We start from the raw sequence: 21,054 nt of genomic DNA, 5'->3' as shown, positions 1-21,054 counted from the left end.
TTAAATGAGGTTTAAAAAATCGTTTCGTAGCTGAGTTTTTTGCTGGTATGTGGGAGTGTCTGGGAGGTTTGGGGTGGTAGTGACTGTGATGTATTTGTGCTGAAGGTTACGTGTCCCTTCAGCTACTCTGCTCTCATCATACCCACCTCTCTTTTTTCCATAGCAATCATGGAATTGTTTTGGTTGGAAAAGATCTTTAAGACCTTCAAGGCCAACCATTAACCCAGTGCTGTCAAGTCTACCTTTAAACCATGTCCATAAGCACCTCATCTACAGGTCTTTTAAACACCTCCAGGGATGGTGACTCTACCACTTCCCTGGGCAGCCTGTTCCAGTGCCTGACAACCCTTTCCATGAAGAAATTTTTCCTAATATCCAATCTAAACCTCCTCTGGCACAACTCGAGACCATTTCCCCTTGTCCTATCGCTTGCTACTTGGCAGAAGAGACCAACACCCTCCATGGTACAACCTCCTTTCAGGTAGTTGTAGACAGCAATCAGGTCTCCCCTCAGCCTCCTTTGCTCCAGGCCAAACAGCCCCGGTTCCCTCAGCTGTTCCTCATCAGACTTGTGCTCCAGGCCCCTCACCAGCTTTGTCACCCTCCTCTGTACTCTCTCCAGCACCTCAATGTCTGTCTTGTAGTGATGGGCCCAAAACTGTAGAAAGCTTGTTCTTTATATCCAAGTCTTGAAATTACATTTCAGTGACACTGTCTATTGAAAGCTAAAATTTCTATGACAGAAGTTTATCAATCACTTAACCTTCTTTTGTCCTGCTTTAACGGAACTGATAGTATATTGCTGTTAACAGAATTTAAATTCTAAGTGAATTAGTAATTTTGTACTGAAGAAAGGCTAGCCATTTACTTAACTTGTTTGGATTTTCCCCCATACAGCAGTAGATGACTTTTCTTTTAAGACATAAGAACAGTGTCTGACAACCAGTGTCTTAAAAGACTGAAAAATATTTATATGTCAGATGACAACAATCATAATTTCTATTCTAAAATACTGAGGCAATAAGGAACAGCATTTATATACTATAAATACATTGCTCCCTGAGCAGCTAGAAAAGTTTAATGAGAACAAAATTTAATTTCTGAACACTCTTCACAAACTGAACTATTTCATTACACAACAGCCAAAGATGTTTGTAAAAAATAATGTTATATTATTTTTAAACAAGTTTCACAGAATAACATTTACAAACATACGCCTAAATAATTTAAACACAGCAAATTTAACAGGTTGGTCATGCTACAAAATTACTGTATACAAAAGATAGTCAAAGGGGATGTTAAAAGTGCTCTCTTGCTTGAAGATTTTTCTAGATGCATCTACTTCTAGTGTAACCTGAGTCATCTGCTGGTTCTCAGGTCTCTTCTCACACTTTTCCAGCAGTTCTCAATATAATCACGGCATACATCAGCTCTTTGAAGAGGGGTCAATGTGCTAACAAGCAAGTACAAACCCTAGCTATTTCCTACCACTAATTTAATTTTAGAATATTTCTCTAAGTAATAAAGTGGATGCTAATCCTCCATAATTTCACTGGGAAAAGCAGAATTCCACATGGCTTGCAAGTTTTACATGGGCGCTCTTTTCATCCATGAATAATAATGTGCTTACTACTTTACTGGATGTGGTGTGATAGGGAAGAGCAAAGCGTAACACCGAAAGACGAGCGTTTTGACACTTTACTGAGCCGCTCCCTATGGGCGCCCAGGCCGAGCTTTGCTGTTAGCTTATACACCGCATGGTGTAGCACCAGCAATGTGCAAATTGGCTGCTTCAGTTCTACCACCTGTGTATGTCTTCCACCACATCCAGTGCAGAATTTTAAAGTGCAAATTTTAAGATTTAGGAAAACTTATTTGGAGGAGAAAAAGTTAAGGGGGGGTGTTGATTTGTTCTTGAGAGTAATAATGATTCATCAGGCAAAGCACCATTAAGCTGAACCTTCCACCCAGCTTTGAGCTGAAGCATCTCCTGACAAACGAGAGCCACAGTTTGTTCTTCTCTGACTGTGTTGTTTCATTGAGATACATAGTTTTATCAGAAGGGTTTTAAATTATATGCTAATTCATCACAGCATGAAGGGTGAAAGGCAAGGGAAGCCTTGTATTGCAAGTGTTCCTTACTGCTGTTATAATTGTGCTGAGTCCAGATGCTCCATTGCTTCAACAATGATTTTTTTTGGTGGCGATTATAATGCAGCCCCCCAAAAAAGCACAAGAGAATTTCTGCTGTTAAATCTGTGAGTGGTCCACACAATGCCCACAGCTCCAGCAACAACTGCAATAGCTCCTGGACTGCTCCCATAGAACAGCCTGCATTGGTCACTTACATGAGCCAGGAACTGCTCTTACCTCTCATGTCTTGGCAGAGGAGCTATGTTTTGTTCCAATCATCACCACACAGTGAGAACAGTGCTCTCAAAATGTCCCAAAATAGCCAAAGTGTATTTGCTGTATCTAACACAACCTTCAGAAATGTACGGACTTGGACCATATTTAGATATTAAAAATTCAACCAGCAGGATTACCTGGCACTGGACTGTGTGCTCATTGCTCACTCTCTCCTGTCATATTCCATTTGAGGAGCTAACACCGCTGTACATACCAGACTTGTAGACATTGTGCTAGGAGAGATGAGCTACAGCAGTTCAAACACTTTTCGTTGTGGCCAAGCACTAGGACAAGAGCACTGTATGGTCTGTTCTGAAAATGTCTCCAAACACATAGATCAATTTGGCATTTCCATTTGTTGGAAGTATTCAGGAGTCAAGTTTTGCTCTGCTCAAGCTGTGGCTCAAGGACACAAGTCAACCCTGTTGCCCCACCACAGCAGGTGGGGTCAGTAGAGGCTGAGTGTGTCACAGGCCACATACCACCAAATCACATCCCCTTTGCCAAAAGTGGTTGGTTGCAAGTGAACGGAATGGAAGTTTTAAAAGAAGCCAATATGAAATGGCTGTTGACTACGCACTCTCTCATCCTGCTTCTTGCCTTTACTAACGATAAAGCTTACATAATAATTCTAAAATAAATTACGTACAAATATAAAGTTGCCTGTGAGAAAACTGCTTTCTGGTCAAGAGAACAGCTGCCTGGAAATAGTTTGTGCTAGGTAAAGAACGTCCACAGTTTTTGCCATTGCTCTCTTGACCTTATTTTAAGCAACAGATCTAAATAAAACTCAAACTTTATCAGCAATTGCCAATTTAAGTTGGAATGCTTAAGAATTCCTCTAACAATCATAGAATAACTAGCAATATTTGAAACAAAACTGTGATTGTCTTGTAATCATCTTCTACTTCACACTGTTCACCTACAAATTAATTAGAGAGAGAACTCTCTTCTACTACAATTATACCTGGAGCTTGAGACCAATAACACTGTTTTGTGGGCCAATTGTACCTTTTAATCTCTGACCATGACTTCCAAGATTTCAACACCTTCACAAACAAAGTATTTAAGAGTGGTGTTCTGCCTCCAGCCTTTCTATGCCTGGTCTGGAACCCACAGCTACACTTGTCACCATTTTAATTTAAACAAAGATGGTACCGTGAATTAGAAGAAAAGCTTTTAAAAACCAAAAAACAATCTGCAGAAAAATCTACTCAGGTGACACCATCTGTTCTCGGAAGAGAAGAAAAAACCCCACACTATTGGCATCCAACAGTACAACCAGGTATGCCTTCATCATTGTTTAATGCATTTCACTAGAAATAGTTACCTGCCATATAATGGGGCTTTACTAAAACTGGTTACCCTGTAATGCAGCACATTTAGTACATCTTCAATACTTTTGTTTCCAATGCTCACTTTCCATCTCATCTCACCCTCCCCACTGACTACATGCACTTTCTCTCACTGCTCACACCTGTGCTTTCACAAAAAATTAATATCCCCAAAACCAACATTTTCTGTCCTCAAACCCAGGTCTTCTGTTCACTACTTGTTTCTGTATTAGTATCAGCCTACTTAGTTATAGGAAAATTCCAGAGTGGAGAAGGATTATGCCCACTGGTGACCCAAACAAAAACTAGGAACCAGCTGTCAGCTAACAGGCCACATATTCCAATATAAAATAATTTCTTAGTAAAAAACAACAACAAAAAAAGCTAGCAGATATTTTAGTCTCATTGAAACCATGCAAAGAATTCCCATTGCCTCTTCAAAATAAATAAATATATAAGTTATACATGGCCTTCTAAGCAATGCAGTTGAGTTCCAGTGTGGGAAGCCCAATTCAAAACTTAAGGCCAGTAACAAGCAATTATCAGACCAATAATTTTTTTGTGCGTTCACAACTACCGGGCTTGTTTGGCATAACAGTTAAGGGGATGAAAAGGCAAACTTACTTGCATATTTAAAATACTGATGGATTCCCATGACAAAATTAAACACAGCAAAGCCTGTAACATGTCTCTAAACCACAATAATGTTCTTTTGGCCTCAGTGTTTCCAATGATAATGTTGGTCAGCTGCACCTAACAAGCTAAAATGGTTCTATATAACCCAAGAGTGAATAACAAGCACCACTAATCAGGGATTAAAAATAGCTATGTATTAGTTTAGGTAAAGATCTCTTTCTAGCCGAAGAGCAGACAAACTCAGCTCCACTGGTCTCTATAGCAGGTGTCATAAGCTTGATAGAACTGGTGTGCCCAAATTTTGGTAACTCTTTGGGTGAGAGACTGTGGAGATAAGCTGGTCTTTTCAAAACTTCCCAAAAATTTTCTTCAAAACAAACATTTATATAAAAGTTCTATGTGCTGAGCTATCTGGAGTTACTTAAATAATTAAATACCCAACAAGACAGCGTCATCAGTTTGCTCCTTCTTCCTCTTCTTCTTCTTTAATAAGTAGGGTACCTAAGAGAAAAAAAAAAAAAAAAAAAAAGAGAGAGAAAAAATCTGCAAATATTTACGAATAGATTATGCAGAGAAAGAGATATTTAATCTGGACTGCTGGGAAGAGTCCGACTGGCAGAAAGAGGAAAGAGTTGTATTTTCTGCCACTGCTTCCAACTGACATGAACTTCTGCACACCTGAAGTGCTCTTAACTAAAGCCTTCAGCTGATGAGATATTCTGTTGGATGTTTTTCCAATGTTTCAGATAACATGGAATTAAAAAGGTACTAAAGCAGGACCTGCAAAGATCAGCCTAACTTGGTCACTGGGAGATGCACCATGTCAGTTCAACGGCTAACAACCAACTAGCACTTCTCTTGTTGGGCCCCTACTTTGTGCTGCTATTTCCATGACATACATTACCAAATAAAATGGGATACCTCCTCAAAGATACCTAACTAGGATATCCAGACTACAAAACACAATTATATTAACGTGGATCCAAGAAGCAATATGGTCACATCTCTTAGGGATAACTTGGATGTCGATAAAGCTGCACTGCACAGCAGCATCATAGCCTATACCCCTTGGGTACTTCTGAAAAAAAATAAATCACCTTTTAACTGCCATGTTGAGCTAGGGCACATCAGACTGTGGCAGCCTGCAGGGCTCACACCATTTCATAGTTATGGGCTCATGAATTTAAAATAAGTTGAAATGCTAATAGCCCCCCAAAAGATTTATCAAGTTATAAATTTTCCCCACAGTAGCAAACCCCAATGGTACAGGTAAGCTCACAGCACACTGAAACAACACAATCAAATGCATGCCTAAATAACTAGTACAAGGGGTGTGAAGGTTTATGTCCATTTACCTGTGCTGTCACCTGGGTAATGGGAACTGGGTCACACTGATGCTTTGCTCAGCTTGAGGCACAGAGTTGACCTAAGGTGAGGCTTTGTGGGGAGAGCCCTTTGCTTACTGTATGATTGGGGTGCTCTGTTTCTTTTTTCAGAGGTAGGAAACAGAAAATAAACCACCACAGCCTGGTTTCTGTTGCTTTTTAGGTACTTAACTGCTGAGCAGGGTTCCTGGCAGAGAAACTGACAGGAAGGAGATGCCCATGTGCTGACAGCGACCTTCAATCCTTTTTTTTTGTCCAGTACACCTTCAACCATTTCAATAATTTTGAGGCCCCCATATAAGTCATCTCACATACAGTACATAAGCATAACAGGATCCTGGGACAGTGTAGCAGGAAGAACCTTATGGCCAATTACAGTGTTTCTGACATCTTTTTGGTCAACATTCTAGTTTTTGTCGTTTCCACTCTTACATACCATCCTATCTTTCTACATTGCATAGGAAACATACCAGCCACATTCAGAGCTGCCCACTGCTCCAGGCTGTGGGAATGCTTAAGAAACTAAGGGTCTAACCTTATACTAACAAGCTCACTCCTTGCCCATACAGATATGTGCCCTATTCTATTTTTTGTTTCATTCTCACAACATTTTCTGCTACAACAGCAAAGGAACTACTGCAGGCCATCCTTCAAAGCAGTACACTTCTCTCAGCAAGCTTCCACTTCCCAGTAATTCTTAGTATTTCAGTTGATCTGACTTTGATTTCCCATCTCTTACTCCCTGAAATGCAGCTGTCCTCTTGTCACCATTCCCACACTTGTACCTTCCTTGCTGCTACTCTGGCTCTTTATTAGTGTTACCAGTCCTGCTCTCCTCTTCATTGCTTTAGTAAACAGCAGAGAACCGTGACCAGCTACCATCTCCATTAACAATGTTTAAAAAAATATTTTTAAATTATCTCACTTTTAGTCACTAATCAGGACATACATTAAAGTATTTTTTCATATCAGTGAAGAGGATAGCTCACAAATTGAGGGTCACTGCACAGAGGAGGATACTCAGGCATTTACGAAACTTGCATAAAGTTTTGAAAACTTTCCCTTACACCAGAAGCAAAACAGAACATATCTATCCTCATCCCCCCATGTCACCCTCTTGTAAATCAAATTTACTGGGAAAACAGTAATTCAACTTGGCAGATGAAAGCCTTGTTAGCTTATTTAATACTAAATACTTAAGGTTATAATAAGAGCAGTCAACACATGAACTCCACAAGGAGAACTTGAAACCAGTTTTAGATGTGTTTATATATATATATGTATGTATGTTTTAGTTCCCTATTAGTAATACATTAAAACTATTTGACTGGATAATTTCAAGAGTAAGGCCCAACTGTGGGTTGCATGATCACTTAGATTTAATGCTCAAAAATCCATCAAACATTCTCAGAATATCCTGCAGCCAGGATCTCAATAACTACTTCTGACTAACTCCAAAGAGAGGAGGGAAGAATATTAATTAGATGGGCACACAGATGAACATCTGAGGTTATGATTCATTTTCCTTTGGTTGTCTCCATATTAAGCTGTTAACTCACACCCGTTGCCTCGTGCCCCAAACTCACCATCCAGCTTTTTCAGCTTGGGTACCCGTTTGGCTGCTTCGTCAATCCAACTGTTCTGATCAGAGGCGTATTTCTCTTGTAGTGGATTGCCTACAAACACCAGATCCTCTAGTAATGGCAGCTCTGCCAGTCTCACAAACTCTGCTGCAACCACAAAGGTGAAAACACCACACAGATTGTGGAACACCGAAAGTACATATGCACCAAACCTTCCTTTCAAACTCAGTGGAAACATAAATAGCATGGGATACAGGAGGATAGGGATTGCTTGGGCTTGAACTGGTGTCAGGTTAAAGAATACGTATGCATTGTAAACTAAGTCTGAGAAAGATGATTCAAATAACAAAATCCACTGATCTTAGAAATTAAATTCAATATTCTAACTCTTTTTACTCTCATGCATGAGTAGATATTCAGGGATTCTGCACGTATCTGCAGGCTTATCAGTGAGATTTAAAACTCTGTAACATACCAAACTATTTTTTACTTGGTGACTTAACTCATGCATTCACGACACTACAGGGAAAGTTACAGAATAGAGAGGCGCGCCTTACCCCAGTCTTTCACCAAATTATTTGACATATAAAGAACCTTCAGCTTCTTCATAACACGGATACCCCTCAGTTTCTCAATGAAGTTGTATGAGATCCACAGCTCCTCTAAAGTTTCTCCAACTGCCTCCTAGAAAATGACAGGACTACTCAGGTAAGCAGAAGTGTATATTCCTTACTCCTCAGATTCTCTCTTCACTCCCTATAGGTCACCTCATGTGAGAAAACAGGAAGGTATATTGGTCCTCATTTCCTATTAAGCAAATCCCTAATTATGCACGATAAATACTTATGAGAATTAAGAACAAAGGATCTGAAATATATTTAGGAGGACAGAAATCTGATATTAGAATAAGACAAGGAATAGCTGGCTGGAGTAGTTGTTCTTAAGGCATAGGGGCAGAGGAGACAAATTTGGCTGCTTGTGCACTGCAAGTACACATTAAGTGAATGCAATTTAACAACTACTTTAGAGAGGGTTTTATAAAATTTGAGGAAATGACTCATTTCAGGTCCATATATGTTTGTACCTGTCAGCTGCTTTCATAATTCTCTCAAAAAAGAGGTGTTTTTAAAACAGCCATTAACACATCGACTCTACATTTCACACTTAAGAGATGTAGCATCTCTGAAGGTGGGAATAGCTTTGAAGAGAAACATTTTATGGGAGAAAAATACAGTATCTCTTGAGAAAGAAAATAATTTCTATATTCACTAAAAAAAGATTGAAAAAAGTTCTTCTGCTCAACAAACCAACCAAAACCCTAAAAATTGAGAAGCAATGTAAACAGATCATAGAGAAAAGAGAAAATAAATAGTTAGGCAATAACATAAATTCAGCAAAGACTTTTATGAACATAGGAAATTATCCTACATTCTAGACAGCACTCCATTTTATTAGTGAAGCATTGATACTAAGAACTGCATACCAATCCATTCAAGTTCTTTATGTTATTTCTTCCCAAGGACAGAATCCTCAAATTTTCTGTAACAGATAAAAGAAATTTTCTTGTTATTTTTTTTTTTAGCATAACAAGATGCTGTAAGTCAGGTAAAATGCCATCTTCTACTTACAAACAAACTGCACTTTGAACATGCTGTCTTAAGAAAGAAACAGAACCTCCTGACCTACACAGATCGTCAGGTATAGATGCAGTGAACAGCACAGAAATGCACCCATGACCATAAAGATGCTCATGTGTAGGTTACTTAATTAAAATCCAGTCCAGATAATGACTGAAAAAAAATGAGGATTTCACCTTGCACCTGTACTGTAACTGCTAACTTGCTTGTTTTGATCCTACATAGTTCATACCCCTTCTCCAGGCAAAAGTTATTGTGATCTTGTTTTAAGGCAGCAGATTTTATTTCTGTAATAGGGGCAACATATAAAGTTGCCTTACAGATATCTGATGACAGACATTTCAGTTTAGTCTAGCAGCCAATCAAAACTTCTTCCAAAGAGAGCTGTTCTTACTGGGGTTCAGCACAATACTAGTGTAACTCAAAGCTATCACAAAATAGCAAGTCTGCTTGCATAACTCATTTTCACTTTTCACACAAGCTTTCCTGCAGGTGTAAATAAGCAAACTGAGTTGCAGCATGTAGCTGAGTTAACTTTGAATCTGTACCTTTCATTAATGTTTTAACACTTGTTAACTGCATTAAGGACCAAATACTTAATGATCGTGTTTTGCTCTTGTATGCATAATGATTTGAAACACATGGTACAATAGTTAATGGAAAGACCAACGAAAGTTCCAGCCAAGTAGCAATAGATACTCCATAGACACCACATGTAGTGGCTAGAGACTGCTGAAGATGAAGGCTCAAGACTGCTCTAGAACAGACAGCTGTATGTTCTGTCTCAAGAAACGTACGGATGAAATCACACCTGATAAAACCACGCCTGGCAAATATTCTAAACCAAGATGATTCATTATCATTTAAAAGTTGAGGTACAATGATAATTTTTTTTTTCTTCTTAAGCACAAGTGCTTAATACACAATCATGCTCAAAAAATGAAGAATCATAATCAGTAAGTCTAAGCCTACTATACTTAATATTCTCCAGTATATCCCTAAGGATCCCCATCCACAGGGGAGAGCGCAGGCAGATGGCCTTTTGGTCTAGCTAGCTATTCACTCTGTAACTCACATTTATAAATTGTGAGTTTGCATCAGCATTTGAAATTTGGAAGAAATTAAAGGATACTTACAAATACAAAAATGACAGGTTGCTGAAAAAGTCATGCCTTCAAATTGTTTCTAACTCCTGTTAGTGTTTTTTATTACTCTTGTTCTGAGATATTCTATATTTTAAAAGAAGAAAGATCTCCCTTGTGGAACATTTACACTCTCTAAAACACAAAACTAACACTTGTTGCTGTTACCTAAAACGTCTTCCTCACAGGTACAGATACAGGGCTGTGATCCATTACACAGAATTATCTACTCGACATAACCGCAATATCAGGTATATACATTAATAGCAATCTTTTCCATCTGATAAGAATACAGATGCTTAAAAAGGTTTCTCAGCTTCCTCTCTGCAATAAGCAATAGCAAATACGGAATAATTAGCCTTGTTTCCATAGCTATAAGCACTGCTTTCTCTCTCTTCCACAGAAGCCAACAGAGACAGTGAGCTCCTCATATTCTATACCTTTAAGAGACAGACCATGTAGTTCTAGTTTGTCTGGCTTTAGGTTCAAATACTTGGTACAGACTGAGTGTTTTGGTTCTACATTTTATTAATACAAGTATTTAAGATACTTTAAATGCTTTTCATGTTTTATCCCACTAAAATATTTGGTCTGTTTCACTTTTATATATAACTGTCTAATTATTTTTGTTCATGATAGAGTTACTCAATTTGAAATATTACAGTACAGTTCTTTGGAAAGACTACTGCAATATTTTTCTCTGAATAATATTTGCAAATTGGGTGAATTCTGAGCATGTTATGAAAACAAGTAAGTTCATCAAGCTCCTTGACAACCCAATCAGTGTATAACTGGAGAGGATGGGATTCCAGGTTTCTTGTCTGTCCAGCTGGCAGTTTGATGGGGACAAAAAAGCATGGAAACTCCAGCCCAAAACTTGCAGCTCTTTGCCAGCCTCATGCCACAGAGTCAAAGTCTTGAGGACAGACCATTAAGGCTTCTGTCCCAAAGTCAGTAACCCAATGAGTTTCAAGGTTTCACGGACAGCTGCTCAAGAAATAAAAGTTCAGTTCCCCTTCTAAACAGATGGCACACCCCTTTCAAGTGTGAACAAAATCAAACCAAGTATATCCAGTCATCTGCAAAATGAAATAACATTTTTCCATCCACGTCTCCAACACTCCAGCGTCACTCCAACCAATACCGCAATTATGGAGTTGTTGAACTGCAGACTATCTCCATCGTGAGTGTGGAAACTGGTCATTAAATCACCCAATAACTTATTAGGTGTTGAATATCATAACTAGGCCCACTGGAGGTTACAAAAGTGCTTTCTGAATGGATTTTGTTGTTGTTAAACCTGCACAGTGAGACAACTGCCAAGGCTAGTCCAGGGCTATGTGCTCTAATACACCATTACTGCTACACATGCATTCTCCAGTAAGACTGATAATTGTAAAGGTCACCTCTAATTTTCTAAGAGGAAGGAATTAAAAAGGATAAGAAGAGGTATAAAGCTGGAAACATATAACAAATTATGGTATATGTCCTATTCAAGCAACTCAAAACCAAACGTAATTGACCACTGTCACTTACTCAGGTTGCTCAAGTTGGCGATTCTTTCAATGCAGTTTGTAGACAGCGATAGTTTCCTTTAAAAGCAAGAATAATCAATTCATAGTATACAAGGGATCACTATATCAGAAGAGTTTCATGTCCAAACACCACTGCATTAGAAATAACTGTCTATTTTTCTCTCAACAGGTAGTGAACTAACTGAATGTGTAAACAGACTTAGAATATCTTCAAACCATAAGACTTTTATAACTTTATTTAGCTTCTGGGAAAAATACCATGAGTTACTTACATGGCATATCAGATTACCTTTTTATGCCTTATCAAATGCATGTGCATTTACTTCTGAAATGGCTCTAATTTCTTTCTGAAAGTCCTGCATAGGTTTCCTTTTTTTGGCACAGATTTTGGAATGGGTCATGAATGTGCCAGCCAGCTGAAGGACTCCAAACATGGACCTGTAACTGTATACTGATAAACAGTATCTAATTTTTCTGGTTCCAAATAGCAATAAAGAATCTGTCCTAACATCATCTCAGTTAAGTGACAGAGATCTTTTAATTAAAAAGACAAACTGAGTGTGGAAAGAAAAGCTTAGCTGAGAATAAAGAAGAGAAAGGTGCTGCTTTGAAGGCCACACTTAGACATAGTAAATACATATTTGCACAGTGGAGAGCAGAAAAACGGAAAATTAATATAAATAGAAGAAGAGAAAGGAGGAGGAGAGAGAAGGAGAGAGAGAAGGAGAGAGAGAAGGAGAGAGAGAAGGAGAGAGAGAAGGAGAGAGAGAAGGAGAGAGAGAAGGAGAGAGAGAAGGAGAGAGAGAAGGAGAAGGAGATTTGGTTTCCAACTTGTTTTTAACTGAACTTACTCGCAGTTAACAAGAGTGGAGAGAGATTCATCCATCTTCTCTACAGGAGGAATCTGACCGTACAGTTTCACTTCCTTTGCCTCTGAAGCCTTCTGGCCATTTTTTTCTTCCTAAATAAAAGAGAAAGTGCAATTACTAAAAATTACTATACTAAAAAAATTACTATAAACATAATTACTATAGAAGTAATTCAAATATACTAGTAAAAGATATTACTGAAAAGAGAAAGCATTTTGAATACCACTTATCAAGATTCCTGCTGGCATAGCATAAAGAGGGGAAGGCTACCTTACTTGTACATTACATATGCTTTATTTAAAAAGTTGTATTACACTTGAGCAATTTAATTAAGGGGTCCTCTGCCATAAAGAAATGGAGAATAGACAGAAGTTTAAAATTCTGAATGACAGGACTTCTTACACTGACATACAGGAGCCACAACTACAGCAAATCTGTAGCAGAAGCAGATTCTTAAAAGCTCAGACAGAAAAATCTCCTTCCCACTTCACCCAGAAAACTCAGAACTCATGCCTAACTCACAACACAAACTGAACACAGGGGAGTACATTTTGGGGGAAAACTTCAACAGATTCACAGAATTAAGACTCTAAAGAAAAAAAAAAATCTAATTAGCCATTAAAAAAGAGTGTGGGAAGATTTCCCACTTCAGAGAACATAGAAAACAACAAATTTCTTATTTACAATGTAGGTAGGTAATTTTTTAGATTAAATACTTTTAAAAGTTCAGAGCTTTAGAAAAATGGCCACAACTTCAGCATTTGGGTTTATTTAAAAACATACTCTATCAAGCCTTTTAAAATTCTGAAGTAATGGTAATTATTGACTAAACACTTGGAACAAGTATCTATTTAGGTAGTACCACCAGTTTTGACAGCTGCCTCCCTGACAGCACAAAGGGAGCACTTTGTCAATTCACTCAGTGTTCAGAGGGAGGACTGGAGGTCCATTAACAAAGGAGAAATGTACTCTGCACTTTCAAAACAAGGACTCTTGTTTTCTCCCCCATTTTTACGCAGCTACTGAGAAATGAGATAGCTGAGGTCTGGCCTGGTTTATATGGCTACTTTGTAATGAAATGAATTGCATCCCAGAAGTCTTTAAGAATCCCACAGCACAAGATTAGGTTTTGATAATATTATTTTCTCTCCTATGTACCAAAATATTTCAGGCAACTTAATTCAATAAAAAACTAGCATGTTGTCTTGTGCATTTACTTATATTCCAGTTTTTGTCCAAATTCAGTGTGATAGTATTTTTACTCAGAATTAGCAATTTAGCAAATAAGCATGCCAGATGTTTTGCTAGAATATAGTGAATGTGTTCAAACTAAGTCACTATATAAATGTGAAACTTCCATTTTATTTTCTAAGAATAACACGGTATTTATTTGCATGTATACTCAGTTTATAATCTATCAGTTTATAACAACAAATAAGAATGCATTTTTTCTTAAAAACATGAAAGAGAGCAAGCTTCTACCACAGCCTGTGACCAGCAGTGAGCACTTGCAGGAAGCAGTGAGCACATCCTGATATTCTTTTAAGAACAGGTTAAGTGTTTGCTAAGCCAAAGTTACTTCAATTTAATTAATGTCACCCCGACTGTAGGATATAAGGAAACCCTTATGGCAAAGGGAAGAAAAATATCTGGATTGCAACAGAACACCAGATCCAATTTTACAAGTCACATGGACCCAAACTAGGAATTGTAACAGGAAGATTTAGAACCACCCCCAATAACATGGACAGAAAAGCGAATTCAGCACTTCATGCCTAACACTGATGGAAACTCACTGACACGGGTCTATTGTCCCCAAGAGACATGTGACAGAGGAGCAAATGGAAAATAAATCTTTAATAGGAAACATGGAGTTCAGGTTTTGGAGGGCAGATAGAGTAGGGGAGGAAAAGCAACATTTTTTAATACTTACTTCACACCTCTAATAATGTCGTTGTCTGCAATTTGCTGCATTCTAATTATTATTAGGAAAGCAGGAGTGAAGTTTGTGGAATATACCAACATAACTAAAAAAACCCATGAAATACTGAAGGTACTAAACAATTATAAAATTCAAAAAGGAAGTAGTCTTCAATTACAGACTTGTACCTTGAGCTGATACTACAGATCTTCTGGCTTTCAACTGTACCTGCCCACACTGCTCACATCCAGATCTTCTTGAGACCAAAACACTTCTAAGGTCTTGCTCTAGCAGCTGGCCAGATTTAGCAGGAGAGTACATGTCCACTGAACAGCACATCTGTGCCCTAATCTAAAATTCACTGAGACCAGGGAAAGATTCTCACTGATTTTACTGGACTGTGAACCTGACCCCAGAGTATCCTATATCATCATTTGAAATTACATCCGCATCCTCGCCAACAAACAGCTTTCCGGAAGGCTCCAAGGCCAGGTCAGTTACTGTCCCAAATGACTGCCTGTATTGGCATAGTACGTCAAGAAGAAAAACAAGCAAGAAACTCATTCTGAGTTAAGCTCTGCACAATATGAGGAACACCATGTTAAAAGACAATAGCAGAAGTTTTGCTGACTTCAATGCAGTGAGAATTTCCTACTTGTTTATTCTGTGAGAAGGACTGCACTCACGTAAAATGAACAGCACATCATTAAAACATAAGACATCCCCAACTTTAAACCTCTTTGTAGTCTCAGGCCTTCTATCAAAGCATATTCAACAAAACAAGGCAGGTGAGCAAAACAGACTCATCTTTACCAGCTGTATCAATTTAACAAGAATGTACAGAAAGTTCAACAGAATGTATTATACTTAAATAATAATAATAAATTTTTTACTTTGTGAAACTCCTTACAGCAAATGTTTCAAGCAAACATATTTCTTACAGTAAGTTTGAAAAATAAATTTAGCTGAATACAGTAAAACCCCATGCCACGGAGTACTGCAAAGCAGCTAAATACTGTTCTAGTACTTACCCATCTGGCTAGAGCTTCTTTGATAGTTGTTGCTTTTGCCTAAAAATGAAACAAATTTAAATGAATATTCATTGCAAATTTTTAGTTGGCTTGATCACAGCAAACATATCTCCCCTCCCTTCTCTCTCCTTATCCTGCTTGTCTACCCCTTTCTACCGCTTCACTGTATTATCTTCCCGCGCTGGAAACCCCCAGTGCCCTGTAATTTTAATTTCTGGGGTACTTGGTAGCATTTTCGGAAGCAACCAATTGCCTTCATGCAATGACATTATCTTCTTGATCTTAGTCTCTGCCCTATCTGGAGCACGTGTTTGGGAATGCTGCTTGTTAGCTTTGATAGTGAAATTTAATTGAATTCAAAGACATCGGAAGTTACTGCACTGAAAAATGTGGCCTAATGTTCTTAATCTCGCCACACTTTCCATTATTGTGCATTAGCAACTTCCTGTCTGAAAGCAAGTCAGTGAGTAGACAGAACGATGAAGCCTCTTAAGATTCACTGAGGGAGATAACATACATCTTGTCAAAAATCAAGAGCAATCTGGATTGTTTATATTTGTTTTTCTCCAACCACTTTATGTCCAGTCACATCATGAAATGTGAAAACATGTATTATTCAGTTAGAAAAAAAACTAAGAGCTGTTGTACAAGGCTCTTAGAGGACTGACCCACTGACCAACTTTCTGTTGTCACTCACTCCAACTCTTCTCCCTCACATCAGACTTATCAAAACCAAGCGACGATATCCAAACCAGTAGTATATAGAGAAACTCTGATATATCCTAAACATTAAACATATTTCAAGATGTCTTTCAGATTAAAAAGGTGCCAGAGACCAATCTTTCACAAAAACTGATCAACAGCCTTCTTTCCACAAAACCACGCCTCTCTATTGCTCTTCAGTGTAGCACTACCATATGTGGATAGAAGCAGCCTTTCAGGTAATCAGATATAAAAAAAAAATAATGACCGTAGAAGTTAAAGCAACAAAGTAGCTTCCAAGCAAAATTATATGCAATCACCTTGATCACAGAGCTTTAGGGTTGGGTACTTTACTCTAGACCACTGGAAACTCTGAACCCCGCAGTAAAAGACAACAGCTGAGGCAGCTGCACATGAGAGAATGGCTACAGCCCCTGCCTACCCAGCAACAGTCTCAGACCCAACAATGCCAAGGACTTCGAGCACACATTTCAGATATCAAATATACCTTCATTTAAACACGTATCACTAAACATTCTCAGATGTTCTAGCTGCTCCTGCCCGCTGACAGGTGTTCATTTTAATCCTATCTATACTGCGTGAGAGCAGCTGTAGGTCACATTGTGGATGACCTGGCAAACTCGTGCCATGGCAGTATCTCCTCAGTGTCTGCTGCAGACAAACACCTACATGACCTCCTGTTCAGATCACATTCTTAGTTCCCACTCCAACAGCTTCATGAAACCCTTTTAACAGCTGCCAGCATGCCAGCAAAAACAGCTGGCTTCCAGTTAGCCAGGTTTTCTGGACCTGAAATTCATTGCATTTTTCATAATTATGGTGGCCAATCGTCATGGCATTCAGGTACGTGATCTCAGACACTCTTCTGTTGAAGACAGAAACAGACTTACATGACCAGTGCCTGCTTCTGTTTCAATCTCATGCCTAAAACAGGACTGGACTTTAAAACTAGTCATCCACAGGAGCACAAGGACCAGCTTCTTCCCTGACCTCTGCTGACTTCTCTCTCCTAGGGTAATATCTGATTTGGTGGAAATATGAAAATCAGCCTAGTGGCTTATCAAGCAAACATGTATCAAGGATTTTGTTTTTTTCTTTGAAGTGCACTTGAATGTCCCTATTTTCTGCCAAGAGAGGTTACTTAGGGGAAACCTCCCTCTGAGAAGCCTATTTGCAGGGTTCCTCGACCTGTATATTTAAAAATTTCCTATAGGTATTTAGATTAAATAAAGTCATGTTAGTTAGAGCATTCAAAATTACAGGTGATCCAAAGCTGAAATTGTCATCCTGAAGAGTCACTATCAACATTGCAGGAACAAGAAACATAACACTTTAAGGGGAAAAAACATATTCCTGTACATGCAGAAGCTGTAACAAAAGAAATAGTTGCCCGCCAAAACATGGCTGTTGGAAACAGAGTATTTACAAAATTCAGATCCCCAAGAGAAAGTAAAACAGTGACACTTTGCCTTAATTTGCATACATTTATTTATATGTTAGATAGAGCAAAACAGAATTTGCACAGCAACAGACACCAGGCTAATCAGTGTAATAATTGCAGATAGTGCTGCCTTAACTGTATTAACTTGGGTTTTTATGTGATGACATCCTGGCCTCCCAACAACTGCAGGGTGAAAATTAATTTTCTCCCACTACTTTGATCTGTCCCTGAAATACCCATTTTCCAAGGAACAGTTACAGGCCACGACTCCCCCGCCTTACCCAAGGCCTCTAGTTCTGGCCAGCTTATGCCGCGCCCGGGCTGCCCGGCGCCAGACACCAGCACGGCGGAGCCCCGGCCGCGAACGGCTCGGTCCTCCCGCGCTACCGCTCCCTCAGTCCCGGGCGGCGGCGATGCCACAGCCGCTCCGCGGCGACCGCTCCGGGGCAGACCTAGGGGACGCCGCTCACACACCTCAGCCCCTTCCAGCCCTCCCCACCCCCATCCCGGAGCAGGCCCCGTCGTTGGGACCCCCGCCAGTCACCCCCAGGTCCCGGAGACGCCCCGGCTCAGCCTTCCCCAAGCCCCCGGCTCCCCAGCAGCCGCTAGGCCGGCCGCCACCCCCGCAGGCCCAGCGCTCTCCCCGCCAGGCGCCCGGGTGCCCGCGCCGGCCCTGACGGGACCCACCATTGCCGTTGCTACCGTTAACGCTCCGGTTGCTATGGCACAGCCGCTTCCCGCGCATGCGCAGCGCCACGGGCACGTCGGGGCGGGGGGAGCGAGCACGAAGACACCCACACCTGGCGATCATAGAGATGCGCTGCCACAGAGAAAGTCCCATCCCGGAAGTCCCGTAGGGGGCGGTCCGTGATGCATTGTGGGACGCGGCGGAGGGGGCGCGGTGGTCTTCCCGCGGAACGCCCCCTGGCGGTCGGCGGCCGGACCCCTTCCCTCCCCGCCTCCACTCCGGTTGCAGGGCTTTTCGCCCCCTCCGCTTGGCGGTAACGGTAACGGTAGCGGTAAAAAAAAACCCACCCCACGAGCATAATCAGACGGCTTTTATTTAAACAATCAATCAGTGACAAAGTTACAACAATCTGCAAATGACTAACAGCGTCAGCACCAGGCGCTCACCCGTTCCGCGGCAGTTTGATCCCGCCCGCTGCCGCTCGGAGCCGCTCGCTCCATGCCCGGGAGGAGCCCTCCCGGGGCTCTGCCGGCGGCCAGAGCTTTGCCAGAGCCCGGCACAGGCCGTAAGGCCCTCTCGGAGTGCTTGGAGCCCCCTGGTGAGCTGTGCCGCAGGCCTAACCCCCCCCCTAGATTTAGTGAAGCTGATCCAGCCACCCAAGCAAAGGTCTCAGTGGAGCACTAGGGGAGTTCTGCCAGGTAAGGAATGCAAAACAGTATAAATAACGTGGCTTTAACTAAGGCCATAAACGGGCACTCCGTTTAATGTATACTTCAGGACATAGCTACATTATTTGCAGAGTGTCTGTGATGTATCTTTGGTCTCCAAGTAGCATTATACTTATACAAAATCCTAGTGCAAAAGTTGGCTGGTTTTCTATAGATCATTTTGTGATTGATTTTGTCCAGGAATATCCTGACCTGTTCACAAAAGGATCTTCACAGTAAAAATTACATTACTTTTATTTTTCCTCCCTTCTTTGTTTAAAAAAAAAATAATTCAGCTTTCCAACAAATGAACTATTCAGAAAAGAATATGTCAGATTCTCACAGAGTGTTGCTTTTTAATAAATTGCATATATCTGACATCTAACACTGAATTACTTTAAAGGCTTGTGCTTTAGAAATGAAGTCTGAGGACTTCTAAGCTACCTGATTTTATTTACAACTTAACATTTACTTCCTGAAGCTCCAGCTTGCAACCTTGCATAGCTATGGATATGCTGAGGTAGGACTGCAGTGTGGAGACACAGGTATCAGTACTGGGAGGGTAAGAAAACAAGGCTGGGGAAGTCACTGCTCTACCAGTTACACAGCTCCAAATACCGAAGATGCACATGGGGGGCAGACCAAATAAACAAAAACCTTCAGACAACCCTTTCCTCTACAGTTGCAAATTGGAGTGAGCTTGGAAAAAAGGCAGGATACTAAATGTGGGTGATACCAACATGCACATCACAGCAGGCCGTGGTCCTGGACTTCCGTGGCTGCTGGTTTTAGTGGAGATTCAAGCAACAGATATAATTCTGCAAAGGCCTCTTCAGCCAGCGCAAGAGTTTAGCCAGACAAGGTGAGAAGGCATTTTGCATGGAGTGAGCAGGATGGAGCTTCTCTTGCAAGGAGTGGATGGATAAATTGTTCAACTGGCAGTGATGGCATGTGCAAAACTTGACTTCAATCAAATGATAAGGAGTAATAAGAGTTGCAGAAAGCTAATGAGACCTGAGCAGCAGCATAATGACAGTTAACTGGAGAGAAAATATCTGAGAGCAAAGCAAAATTCAGTGCCATAAATGAAGGTTTTGTATCTTCCTGGGCAGCTCTGAAACTGGTCTGACAAGATGACCTTGGAAGGAGAAATTATACTGATAGTGGCCCTTGTAAAAACAGGCCTTCAGCACTGCCACCATTCCAGCAAGATTTTCTCAAGACATCAACTCATTTGGGAAAAAGTTGTTTCTATCTGCATGGTGGAGAAAAATAAGGCACTAGCCAAAACTTAATTAGGATGGAAAAAACAAAACAAAACAAAACACAACAGACCTTCTCAGGCAGTCATAGAAAAGATATCCAAGATTTGGATTTGTTGGGCTTTTTGTTTGTTTGTTTGTTTTTCTGGGGGGTGTGGGGATTAGTTGTGGTGTTTGATTGGTTTTGTTTTTTTAAGTATTATGATTAAGTAATCACTGCCATAAGGTGAGGTTTTTAGAGTTAGCCTTAATGATCTTCTACTAGCTAGGTTTTCTGTCTCTCAACTCGGCTTCCCCCCCAAGAACAGCTGGCAGCATCTGTTGGCATAATTACTAAAGAGTTCCACAAGTAATTAATCCCTAATGTAACAGCAGGTATTATTAGTTTAAAACAAGCAACAAAGAGAGAAGTAAGACTTGCACATAGCGTAACTGCACTTAACTGTGCTTTAACCTATCCAACAGAATTTTAATACCCCGAGTATCAAATGCCAATCCAAGACACTATAGGAACAGATGGTTACATCCCTAGTACAAGAGAGTGTTAGTGCTACTATTCTCCTGGAATGATGTGAAATATACTCTTAATTTTCCTACCTTACAGGTAGGTTTTTTTGGAAAGAAGCAGACTGTGTCACCGGAAGACTACTACCTAAGGTCAAGGTATACAAACCTCATTACAAATAGATATCCCAAGCTTCATGTAAATAGAGAACATTTCCAAAGTGTATATGGCTGTAAATCTGGCCTA

The 21,054-nt window shown here is 40.1% G+C and overlaps 1 protein-coding gene and 1 long non-coding RNA gene across 2 annotated transcripts; both read right to left on the bottom strand.

Annotated features, from left to right (window-relative positions):
- Nucleotides 1-3,806: 3,806 nt before the first annotated feature.
- On the bottom strand, nt 3,807-12,622 carry DNAL1 (dynein axonemal light chain 1). The gene is made up of 6 exons (XM_080345517.1): nt 12,513-12,622; nt 11,663-11,718; nt 8,831-8,886; nt 7,905-8,031; nt 7,351-7,494; nt 3,807-4,880 (listed from the first exon to the last, which is right to left on the bottom strand). The coding sequence occupies exons 1-6, from the start codon at nt 12,545-12,547 to the stop codon at nt 4,834-4,836; spliced, it is 465 nt and encodes a 154-aa protein (XP_080201643.1). The 5' UTR covers nt 12,548-12,622; the 3' UTR covers nt 3,807-4,833.
- A 2,859-nt stretch (nt 12,623-15,481) lies between these two features.
- LOC308041059 lies at nt 15,482-18,401 on the bottom strand. The gene is made up of 2 exons (XR_013922197.1): nt 18,334-18,401; nt 15,482-15,521 (listed from the first exon to the last, which is right to left on the bottom strand). It is a non-coding gene; the product is annotated as an uncharacterized lncRNA (long non-coding RNA).
- Nucleotides 18,402-21,054: the final 2,653 nt, after the last annotated feature.

Source organism: Nesoenas mayeri, assembly GCF_963082525.1.
Source record: "Nesoenas mayeri genome assembly, chromosome: 5".
Taxonomy (NCBI): domain Eukaryota; kingdom Metazoa; phylum Chordata; class Aves; order Columbiformes; family Columbidae; genus Nesoenas; species Nesoenas mayeri.
The sequence above is the reverse complement of the archived record's forward strand: the minus strand, read 5'-3'. Positions and strand labels throughout refer to the sequence as shown.